At 39.0% G+C, this 12638-nt stretch overlaps 2 protein-coding genes across 2 annotated transcripts in view; both read right to left on the reverse strand.

Annotated features, from left to right (window-relative positions):
• Positions 1 to 12638, reverse strand: part of LOC6567667 (segmentation protein cap'n'collar) — a 40978-nt gene that overhangs the window by 16723 nt on the left and 11617 nt on the right. The window contains exons 3-4 of the mRNA XM_032740235.2: positions 11985 to 12215; positions 11563 to 11632 (exon numbers count right to left, since the gene is read on the reverse strand). Of these exons, the coding sequence (XP_032596126.1) occupies positions 11563 to 11632; positions 11985 to 12215 (301 nt within the window). The remainder of the gene's footprint in view (positions 1 to 11562; positions 11633 to 11984; positions 12216 to 12638) is intronic.
• On the reverse strand, positions 2812 to 5073 carry LOC116805800 (transmembrane GTPase fzo). The gene has a single exon (XM_032740236.1). It carries the CDS (start codon positions 5027 to 5029, stop codon positions 2975 to 2977), a length of 2055 nt encoding a protein of 684 aa, XP_032596127.1. The 5' UTR covers positions 5030 to 5073; the 3' UTR covers positions 2812 to 2974.

The raw sequence follows: 12638 nt of genomic DNA on the forward strand, positions 1-12638 counted from the left end.
TGAATACTAATTCAGATACTGATATAGCAATAGTTTGGCCAGAACAGCAGGTATTTGACCCAAACACGAACCCAATCAATTTCAACTCATCATAAGTCAAAGTCTTCACACATATGGTGAACAAGCTATATATAAAATAAAAGAAAAACCAGTTAGAAAGAAAACAGCTTGTACTTGTCCACAGTTCTAGAAAAGTTCTCGTAAACTGGTGAATATAACATGACTTTGATTATAAATATTTATTTCTGCCGCTTATGCGACGGAAACCAAATTTCTAAACGTGAAATTCTTTCCTTATAAAGTATTATTATTATTACTAGGGGGGAAAACTGCACCGCGACCTATATGATCTATTGTGCCCTCTTCTGAGCTTATAGCTCTTCCATCAGCCCCAACTCCCGCACGAATACGAGGATCTTTGTTGGGTTGAGGTCTTCTATGTCTTCTTATAAAGTATACAAGTATTTGCATAAATACGAAGTTCTTTAAGATGATTTTAGCTAATATATTCTTTTAGATTTTTGCGCTCAGATAAATTTCAGTGAACTGACTCTTTTTACCAGATTCTCTTTAACACAATTAAGAAAAAACGTTGAAAACTAAAAACCGTTTATGATAACAAGAAAAAACCTTCTTTTTTGTTAGGAAGTCTTAACAAAAATGTTTTTGAAGCTATTCTGATTTGAATAATTAGGTAAATAAATTGTGACTTTAGCGCAATTTGGTCTTTTTTATTTGGAATTGGAAGGGGTAAGGCCTAACTAAATAAACCTTTAAAGACAAAGCTAGCTTGACATTCGCAGTTAGCACAGCTAAGAACCGTTCTTGCGTTCATATTTTCTATAAAAGTTGAAGTCGCAAATGTCTCAGAAATTAGCAGAGAAGAGCAGACAACTCACAGTTGTGGCAGCCTATTACAATATCTGTGCACAACCCACGCACAAGCAAATGCTGTAGACACTGCTGACAGCAAAGTTGTAAATCAAGTGATGACTAGCTGACAAAATCGAATCAAAATAATGCGGTCAAGTCGATAGATTTGTGGCGAATCGCTTGAATGGTGGTGTGTGGTGTGTGTGTGTACAAACCTTTTCTTCATGCAATATTGCAATATGAAATATTTGTTGTAATCCAAACAAAGGCAACAGCAGTCAAAATTGTGAATTGGATTGGGTTTTTTTTCTTTTTCTTTCCTTTGTTGTGCAGATTGAACACAAAATTGTTGCAATAAACGCGCTGATTGTTCGATTGTTGTTGTTGTTGCTGTTAGTTTTACGTATCTTTGACAATTATATAATGTCGTTGCAGAATCAACAACAACAAACACAGCAACACAACTATAACAACAAGTTTCCGCTTTAGACTATTTGCACAATTTGATTGTTCGATATTGAAAATGAAGTTGATAATTTTTGTATTTTTTTTTTTTTGATGTTTGGTTTGAATTTGTTGTTTTTATTTTTTTTTGGTCGCGTTGTCGCTGATTTTTTTTAGAATCGCACAATGGACACTTCAGCGCTCGGTTTTGGTTTGTTAGGCGCTATTGTTGGCTGTAAGTTGCGCCCTGTTTAACAGTTTGAGTAACTTTGCGTGTATTATTTTTGATGTGACTTTCACTTTTGTATTTCGCACACGTTGTGGTTATGTAGTTGCACTAATTGTTATGCATAATTGCATGTGTGCAAAATACATATGTATGGGAATTTTGTGGGACACAGTTTTTATGCAGTTTGTTGCCAAGAGCAAAATCCATTGACTTTCTGTGCTCAAAAGTCCTTCTTTTTTTGGTTTTATTTGGCTTCTTATGCAAGCACACACTGAACAGACAACACCACAATACACAGCACAAACGTGGCTTATTCTTCTTCTTCCTCTTTGAGCCAAAATTCTTTCTTTTTTTTTATTTTTATTTTTTGTTCGTTGGTAGCAAAGCGCGCGCGTCAAGCGTTGAGCGTTTCTCGAGCGTTTATAAAAATTCAAATACGATTCTAAATGGCTTGACGGCGGCTTCAAGCCATGGCGGCCGCAGTCGCTGTCGACGTCAGCAGCGACGCTTAAGCAAAAGAGAAATGGCGTTGCCATCGTCACAGGCGCAACGTGTACGCGTGCGAGCGAGACAACTCTATAAACTTCCTCTCACTGTGTATGTGTGTGAGTGTGCAAGCAGCAATCCAATGCTGCTGCTGCTACTGCTGCTGCTGCTGCGACGCAGCCTTTGTTCATGCGCACCAAAGCAGCAAATGTTTGCATGCATGTGTGTGTCTCTGTGTGTGTGTATGTAGAGAGGCGGAGCTTAGCTCTATGTATTTTTGTTACTTTTGCTTTTGGCCCGCTTTGCTGCTGCTGCTGCTGCGGCTAACATGGACGCTGTTCGCTTCTTGAGAAGAAACCAACAAAAAAAAAAAAACTTCAAAACTGGTTTTTGCTCTGTTCTATTTGACGCGTTTTCAGCTTTACAACTTTTTTTTCGTGTTGAACGGATGGGGGGCTTGAAAAAAACAACACACGATCTAATCAAGTAATTAAAGTTGCGAGTGTGCTCTAAAAAAAAGGCGGCAGGATAAAGCGGTTTCTATAAATAGAGCAAAAGGCAACTTTTAATTGGTAACATTTAATTGGCTAATGCAAATTCAGCAAATGTACTGCATGGCCAAAACTTACTTTCAAGTCGAAGAAGAAAGAACTGCTAAAGAAAATATTCAAAGTTTTGAGAGACCAAATATCTTTTAACTATTACTAAAGTTAAAAAAACAACTTTAACTATCGAAAGCAACTTTTCCAAAGCAATCAGAAATCAACTAAACATTTTTAAAGTTCGCATGCAAATTTATATTTTAAATAAACGCATAAAATATATAGAAATAATAAAAAATGCATAAAACAACTCCCATGTCATTTGTTCTATGTAGAATTGCAAGACATTTGTGAATATAATTGCAGTGCAGCCAAATTCCTTCTTTTATGTAGAACTCGATTAGTTTTCTGCCAGGTAACGCTGCTTAAAGAGCCGCAAACGTTGCGTTAATGCGTCGCCCTCCGTTTGCAGTTGCCTTAATTTAATTTGCCAGTTTTGAAGCGATTTCAATTGGTTTTCGAGTCCAGTCAACTCGTCGTTTAATTCCTGGCGATTCTCATCCATTTGCACGCTGAGCTGTTGCATTGAGTGCGTCAGGTGTTGTTGCACCTGTTGGCTAAAACCAGTTGCCGTTTGTTGCACACTTTCGCGCAGGCGACGCTGCATGTGGCGCGTATATTGTGCCTTGTAACTGCGCTCCTGCGCCTGTGGCGTCCAACTGATCAGCTCGTAGGCATAAAAGGAGCCAGTCACCAGACTCAGTCCGAGCAGCAAACGCCAGCCGAGCGTACGTGCCAGGATTCCACTGAGCAGCAACATGGCGCCCAACGAGCCATCCGTATGCAAGAGCCAGTAATCTGTGGCAGCTTTAGACTTCAGTTGCTCCTGCTTCAAGCCATTTAACGACTTTGGCGCCGGCAGCATTGGCAGCGGCAGCTTGTCCTGTAGGCGCTTCAAAATGGCCGCCATGCCCCAGGAGAAACGAAATTGTAAATCGGCATGAAAATCACACATTAATGTTTGACAATCGAGGGAGCAATAAAGTTGCTGTGGCACCTCATCAGTTGCGGGCTGCACAAGTTGCAGCAACTGTTGCTGCAGTTGCGACTCCAGCGGCTCGAAGAGCTCACGTTTTAAATGAATGCCAAGCAAGCGTTGATATTGTGGCTGGTGTGGGTGAAGGGGCAGCTGGAAGTGGTGCACAGCAGCTGGCAGACGCAAGATTTGGTCGTGCAACAACTGTGCGGCAAGCTTGGAAGTCTCCACGCTGAGCCGTGCCACTTGCAGTTGAATTTGCTGCTTTTGTTGCACGCTTTCCACTTGCCAGCCATCGTATTTTTTGCTCAGCTCAACTTTAGCGGCGCTTTGTTGCTCGCCGAACTGGGCCAAACATGTGGCCAGCTGCTGCAGCAGTTCGTGCAACTTGTGCAACATCTCTGTGGCACCCACGCAATGCTGCTCGAATTTGGTTTTCAATGCGCTTTGCGTAATGCATGCGGCAAACTCACGCTCAAAGCTAAGGAACTCCTCGTAACGCTGCTGCGCACCTGGGGCATGAATATGCGTCGCCTGCTTTTCTCTGTGGCGCAACGTTTCCATAGCGGACACATGAAAGATGCGTCGCATGGCCAAGTCCAGGTTGTCATAAATGCCCAATTCATCGATCAGCAGCTGTAGGCAGCGCTGTGTGTGCTGTCCACGCACCAACTCCGCCAGCTGTGGCTCCAATGTGGCAGCCACATCCCAGCGATTGTTCAATATGAAGAGATTGGGTCGTGACAACTGCCGAGCGACCAGCTCAAAGAATTGTCGCTCCACCCGCGACATGGTCGACTCGGCATTCAGGACAAGCACAAAGACATCTGCATTCAGGCAGTGTCTATCGATGCACTCATCCAACTGAGCAGTGACATCCACACCAGGCGTATCCAGCAGCACCACATCGTTAGCGAGTAAGTCACCGCTGCTGCTGGGAAAGCGCACATGGAGCAAACTGTGAGCAGTCAGTGCTCCAGTTGAGTGTGCACTGGCCAAATCCCGCAGGCAATCGATGCTCAACTTGTCTCCGTCTCCATTCTCAATCAGCACATGAGCTGGCTCGTCTCTCTTGCTGGCTGCCACCTGGCAGAAGCAGCTTGTCGTGTGTCCCATGGCACTTGGTAAGATTCGCTTGTGCAACATGGCATTGATAACGGCGCTCTTGCCATTCGAGGTGCGTCCAAAGAATGCAACTTTCATGCGCTTTCGCTGCAACATGGGGCAAATGGCTTTGATTCGGTGTATGCAGCTCGAAAGTTGTTCCCGAATACATCGTTCATTGAGCAGATTCTGCTTCCAATTGCTGGGCATTGCTTGCACCTCCTCCAGCACTTGCTGCACATGTGTTGCCATATCTTCGTATATACTCAGCAGGTCCATTTTGGCCTGGCCAAAGTCGCTCAGCGTTGCACACATTTTTAGTGCATTTATTTTTAATAGAAAAATATAATATTCAGCTTTGAACTAAATCTCTAAGTTGCTTTAGACAAGAAAATATATGCTTGTTTGAAGAGTAAACTTTACTGAAATGTTTTTTATTTGTTTGAGCTCAATTTGAACTCACTGTTGCAGCAAGGGATTTTCATTAAGTTTTTTAAATCTACATATTTAAATAGTTGTTGAAATTGGTAGAAACAAATATCGTAAAAAATGTGCCTCAATCAGAAGATACTACAAAAAATACGCACTTTTGTATTTAAATTAAAATTTATATAAATATGCATGTATAATATTTAAAAAACGCCTGATCACACCCAGCCAATTAGTGAGCCCAACAAACTGACCCAAAAAAAAGAAAAAAAAAAACGGTACTCAACATTTTTACTCAATAAAAAAAAACACCCAAATTTATTTGGACAAAAATTAACACAATTAACGCAATCAAATCGGCGCCTGTTGTTGTTTTTGTATATTTTTGAATCAAAAAGGAAATAAAGAAGAAAAGAGCAGGCAATATATGCATTAGTGGGCCACTGAACTAATAGACAAGAGCGAGCAGCTGGCAATAATAATAATAATAATAATAATAATGACCAACTACTACTCTTGTTTGGATTTGGTAAACTTCAAAAAAAAGGCGCGTAGAGTTGTTAAAAAAAAAAAAAAAATTAGCAGCATCATCAGCAATGCTCGAGAGGCTCGCATAAGTTCAAACTTAGGATGGAGATACACACAACACACAGTACACACACACAACAAATACACACACCACATGATGATATATTGAACGAGAGACAAGCTCGAATATTGTTTGGATCGTCGTTGCGAGCGTTTTTCGAGTGCGCCATTACAACTTAATTAGTTTAAATTGTTTGGTGGCCCGCTCTTGATGCTCAAAGAGCTTGCGCCGCCATTGACTAAAGCAAGATGTCTAAAAGCCGAAAGAGAGTGGGAGTGGAAGAGAGATGGCTGTCGAATGGAGGTCGCTTCCGGTGAAAGAGATGTGTTGCACACACACACACACACACGCACACAACATTACATTGTGGCTACTTATTAGGATTGCACTTGAATATTTAAGTGGCTGGCCAACACTGTTCGTGCACTGACTTTTCACTTTCGCACACTGTCTACCGACGACGAGAGACTAACGCGATTGCCGACTGCAAGTGTTGGTTGGTGGTTCACGACATGAACTTGCATTTTGGATGGCGAGCATAACCTCAACAAAGATTTCGAACGCAACAATTATGACAGGACAGATCTGGCAACGAACCAAACGAACGCGATAGTGTCAACAATGAAATTGCTGAAAACACACTAAACACAACACACAACAAACAACACACAATCAGTGTACATGAAAAGAAGCGTAAGCTTTACTTTACTTCACCTCACTTTACATGAGTTGGCATGATGAATGAACTTTATGAATGAGTGAAATTAACCCATATCTGAATAATTAACATATATAATATACATATTGTAGAGACTCGCTTTTAAGCCCAATAGCCTCACACTTTGGGTCAATTGGCTAATTAAATTGTTAAAGAAATTATGCAATTCTCAACTAGTTTTGGCAATGAGTCGCTCGCTCATCTTGTTAGTGCAACTTCTCAACTCCAGACCCATGAAGCACTTGAAAGCGATACGATTATGCAGCAAAATGTGTGCGTCTGACCGGTCTACAGTTACTCTCTCCCACAAGTCGCCCTCCTCTCCTCCTCTCCCTCCAGCACTCCATCCCTCCTCTGTTGGATGTTGTCTGTGTGTCTGTTTGTTGGCCTGTTGTTGTTTTGGTCGGCATGTAAAATTTTTGTAAATTTGTAACGTAATGCTGACCAAGTAGAATTTTTGAACAATTTCTATGCAGACAGCCAGACAGACAGAGGGACAGACGACGTATGAATATAGCCAGCAGGGAAGCGGCACACACACACACACACACACATACACTGTGTTTCTGAATGTTGCAGTGCAACCAGGCAGCCAGCGAGGCAGTGAGGCAGGGAGACGGGGCGACAGGGAATGGTGGGAGCACCAGACGCATCCTCAAATAGGTGCGCCGTCGCCGCCAGCTGTTTTATAATAATAATTTCCATCATCTTTTTTTTTTGTTTTTTTTTTTTTTTTTTTTTAGATGTGGGCGAGGTCGTTACAATAAGTGGAACTTGTCTGCACTAGAAGTGAATATAGAACTAGAAAGAGAGACCGCCTCAAAATATGGGCAATATAAATTATAATTATATTCGTAATTCTTATTAGTTTATGACAAATATTGTGAATATTAAAAATTACTTAAATGAGTGATCAAAAATTATCAGAATAATTTTTATTTAGGGTAAAAATTGTGCAATGAAAAATGACAGAAGTTACCCAGGAAAAACCAATCTCAAATATTTCATAGATGATTGCATAAGCTTCTTCATTTCTTTGTTGCAATTACAAGTTACGACATTTTGCAACACTGCAGTACAGTTGCGCCAAACGTTGCTAACACAAGCAGCTCAAAGATGAAAAATTAGATTTAATATAAATATTTTATAACCCTAAATAGCTTTTGTTGCAACTGTACTGGGCAGTGTTGAAAAATATCGCCAGACCTTTGATGAACATTTTTGGATGTTACACACATGTGGTGAATGGCCTTTAGCCGTTTGGAGAGACATATTTGAGCTGTGGTCAATAAACTTGCGTAGCTTGGCAGCCAAAACTGATTGCATAATGGAATTTAAGCTACCATATTTATGGCTATCTATATATATATATATATATATATATGTGTGTGTGTGTGTAAGCGAAAGATCTATAACATAATTGAGAATAAGAGCATTTTTGTTGTTATTGACTCTGGTTGGTTGTGTTGCTGTTCATTTCGGACACTGTCAAGTCATGCTCCAAAATGTTGTCAACTGTATTATTCTAAGAGGCCAACAAAAAAAAAAAAAAAACAATAAAAAATAATAGTAATAATCAGACAAACTGGTTGAATTCCAAACTGAATCAATGTAATCAGATTTATACATATATATAAGAACTGTACTGGAAAAATGGGAAAGAAAAAAACTTAAGGAAAACAAACAGCATTGATTACGACAACAGCGAAAATACAAAAGACGAGACGAAATCTAGCAAATGGAAGATGCCGTGCTAGCAACTTAATTATGACAATGGATCTCGTCAAGACATATGGCCAATGACAGGGCGTTATGTGCCAGGACAATGGCTACAACTACAAAACTACAACTATCGACGACAACAGCTTCATTAGCGACAGGATTCGACAAAAAACAAAAAAAAAATAAAAGGTGACATAAAATGTAAGTGTAAAATGGATGAAAAGTTGCTGACTCTACTACTGAGTGAAACATAAAGATACCTGTAGTAAATGATCGCGCTACGTGATCCACAGAACAAGCAGAATCAGCAGAAAACTAACTATAAATAACTATAATATCGATATTCTCTCAAATGTGTGCATGCCTGAGCATTCAATAGTTATGGGTGTAATTGAAGTGAAACAAAATTAAAGATACAAAAATGACTTTCATTTTGGTAGTAGTAGCCGGGCCCAAAGCAATGCCCAAACAATAGATAATGCCGCATATCGGCAGCAGCAGAGGTTGGCGGCTTTCGGGCAAAGGGTCGCATCGACAAATGAAAATAGATACGGATACCTATTCGTATTCGTATTCGTTTTATTCCATGGGGAATTTGGATACGCATTGGAACAAAGGCGTGTGAATGCGTGTCTCGAATGCGATATTAATCTCAGGGATACATAGAGGCCGGGCCAAGCTGTTTACCGACGCTGGCGCGCATCAATGGATTTTTAATAAATGCCCAGTTAAATGCGAGTTGTAGTGCAAATGAACGAAAATATTATTAATAACCAGAGGGAGCAAGTAGGAATGCTCTAGTCGAGAGTGCGCTGACTTGGAGATACCCTGAACACATCAGTGGACTTTTAATAAATGCCCATTTGTAGTTTAAATGAATAAAAATTATTATCAATGATTACAAGTGGCAATGTTCGTCTGGCGCTGAAGTTATATTCCCTAGATCGATTAAAATATATAATCTAATATTATATAATGTGCTTGAGAATACACACATACATATAGATATAGAAGAAATTGGTACACTTGATCTATAAATAAAAAAAATGCTATAAATATTAAATGATGCTTTTATTGTTATCGAAAATCGATATATATATATAGATATTTGCGGAGTCAGCTAGCGATAAATTAAAATAAACTATGTCTGCGCTTAGTATATGACAACTTACATTGATCAAGTTGGCTGTTGACTCTGATCGAGAATATATATGTTCTATGGGGTCAGAGATGCTTGACTGCTACCTACTTTAGCATAAAACTATTATACGATTTATTTAATTCGTAGTTTAGATGCACTTTCAAATTGAATTTGAAAATTGTACAAAATTTCATCAAGATTTTGATTTTGCATTACAAACTGCGTGATAAGTCGAAAATACCCTCTGCAATATATATATATGTATATATTAAAATACCAATGAATAGCTAACGATAAATATATACATGAAATATATGAAATACAAATACGGGCCACGTTTTGCCTACGACAAGCAGCTTATCTTTGCAGATGCTGGCGCTGTCGCTGCTGTTGCTGCTGGTGGTGGCTTTGGCCATTCTACAAAATGGCTGCCAGGCTGTGCACAGGAGCAGGGGACTCGATAAGCCTGATCCATAACAGGAAAACTGCGGGGCTGGGGCTGGCTTGGGTGAGTTTTCAGCCCTCTAGGGCCTTATATACAGCTTATAGGCCAAAGTTGAAATATATCTTATACAAACACACGCACACCCTGGCTCTGCTATATATACTCACACACACACACACACAGTTAGCTGTATATATATTTATATATATTATAGCTGGGCGGTTATTTTTTGGCGAATCATGTTTCGTTCATTTTTCAAAAGAAAAATGTTGCATGCGACGGGCGGCAGCTACTTTTACTGCCACTGGCTGTGCCACTGCCACTGCCACTGCTACATCCAGCACCCAGTTTCAGTTACAATTTCAATCCCAATCCCAGTCCCAGTCCCAGCTCGAGTTCCGCAGGCCCGCTTCTTGGGCTGTTAATAATAAAAGTTCGTGTGCGTGTCAAAGTTTGTTTGAAAAGCAGCCGCTTCGATATGAAATTGGGCGCGGTGCCAAGCAGATTAGCAGCCCCAGCAGCAGAGGCAGCAACAAAGCCCGCCCCAACCAGCCAACAGCCAACAGCAGCAGCAGCGGCTTTATCGATATCAGACAAATGGAGCATATGAAGGTGGAGAAATGTCGAGCGGGCGCTGGAGGGAGGTAAGAGCGAGCAAAACAAAATATAACAAGTAGAAATGTGGCAAACGGCATTTATAGACTGAGCAATGCTCTGTTCTCACACATAATCATTTTTTGTGTAAACCCAACTTGTATTTAAAAACAACTTTTAATTTAACACATTCTTTTCGTACGTTTTTTTTTCAATTTAATTTTATTTTTGAATTGCAAAGAAAAATATTTTAAATAACAATTATTAACAATTGAATAGGGGACTTCCTTGAAAGATTGTACCTAAAAAATAGTTAAGCTTATAGCAAAAATGTTCGGTTTATTGTGAAACCCATTCGAGATCATCTTATTCTTGATTTAAGAATACTCTATTAAATAAAAATTGATAGCACGTTTTGGTGACGCAAGATTATACTTTTTTTTTTGTAATTCTCAAGAAACTTAAGTAAATATAAACATACGTAAATTAACAATTATTAATAATTGAAAAGGGGACTTCCATGGAATACTGTGCTTAAGAACGCTTAAGCTTATGGCAAAAATTGTAACATTATTGTGAACAACTTTGAAGATTTCAAGTTTTTATATATCATTTTTTTTTTTGTTTTACACACTTACAACCTGAAGTATTTTGCATAAGAAGCATATACAACAGTTGTTTTGTTTAACAGTGTAGAAAAAGCCCATTTTTCTTTTAATTTTCGTGCCTGTCAACTCAAAATGCCTACATTCATTTATAAAAACGTCCCAAAAACACACGCGTTACCACCCCCAACCCACAATCCCAGCCCCCACCATAAAGCTAACTGCCTCCCACATTGCTATAACTGCAGGATAATCCATTTACGTTGCTCTTAAGAGAGTAACGGCAGTTGGCAGCCATTTTGACAGACTGTAGCAGAAAATCGTATAAATCCTAGTATATATTTTGTTATATATTGGAACAATGATAAAAGTTGTTCAATTTTAATACACAACTCATCTACTTATCTGCAGCTTCGATATGCGAAAGCGAAATGTAACACAGCATAAAGATATAAGCCCAATGCTATGTATCTTGGATAAGATAAGAATCGTCTATAAATCTGGACTGGCGCTGTTTGTGCGCAACAAATTATAAGAAATAAAATATTCTTGGGGAATGGAAATAGTTGGTAACCAAGCACCGTACAAAGCTAATTGCGACTTACCAGTTTCATTATCAATAGTAAATTGAATTCCTTTCCAAACAGTCGGCAAATCGTCCAGATCAAGCGACGGCTTTAATTATGAAATTATTTAAGTTTAATTATGAAATTATGGATAACATATTTTAACCAAAAAGCTTGATAATCTAAATTTCACAAAATTCGCTAAGGCATTTTTATCAATCGACAAACGTATTGAATAATCTTTAAGGAAAGCATTGGCCTTGTAGGTGTTCGCAAATTTATCGATAAGTGCACAGATAAACCAAGAGTTTCAATTGAATTAAACATGAACTTGGCATTTATCGATAAGTATATCGATCAATAAAACAAAGAATTTCAAATCTTATCGACTTTAAGCTTTCTGCTCACGTTGTAACAACATTGTGAAATTCACTTGTAAGCTTTCAGTTATCTCTACTTGCCTCATCTTGCTGTAGATCGGTCAAAGCCTTTAGTTTCTCGGCGTCATCATTATTGTCGGCATCCTTAACGGTATCCTCGGCGTGATCCTTTTTAGCCTCGTCCTCGGACAGAGCGCTCTGCTTGTCGGCACTGTTGCCGCTGGCAAAGGAGGCATTGATAATTTGCTCCTGATCGAGACTAAAGCCCAAATCGACATCCTGCTTGTAAAGCACTTCAGCGATTTCGCTTTCCTGTAAAACAAAAAATACAAAAATTATTAAATATTACAAATTCGGCACATTTGTTTGTGGTAAATTGCGGGCACAACTTTTTTTTGTTTTTGTCAACTGTGATATAATTAATATAATTATTTACAAGATAAGTTCCATGAATAAAAACCATCATATTGCAGACAAATTTTATTGATTATGTTCTAGTTAATGATTCACTGCTTTCTGATAAATGTTTTGCACTTTGTTTTTTAAATGTTAAAAAGTAAATTTCTTGTACTCTTAAACCTCCGTCCAAATGCGTCCGTTTCTAAAGAGAGACTGATTAAGTGGGTACTACGATTGAGTGTAGGAATCCATGTAAGAAAACCACTCTGTCTATTTGCTCTTAGTATATATTTTTTAATTTTTATTGCTGATAACTCGCTTGACTGCAGATAAAAA

Source organism: Drosophila grimshawi, unplaced genomic scaffold (assembly GCF_018153295.1).
Source record: "Drosophila grimshawi isolate 15287-2541.00 unplaced genomic scaffold, ASM1815329v1 contig_311, whole genome shotgun sequence".
NCBI classification, from domain to species: domain Eukaryota; kingdom Metazoa; phylum Arthropoda; class Insecta; order Diptera; family Drosophilidae; genus Drosophila; species Drosophila grimshawi.

What these genes read in the sequence shown, in the direction of transcription:
- LOC116805800 (XM_032740236.1), bottom strand. Translation starts at nt 5,029, where the DNA reads ATGTGTGCAACGCTGAGCGACTTTGGCCAGGCCAAAATGGACCTGCTG.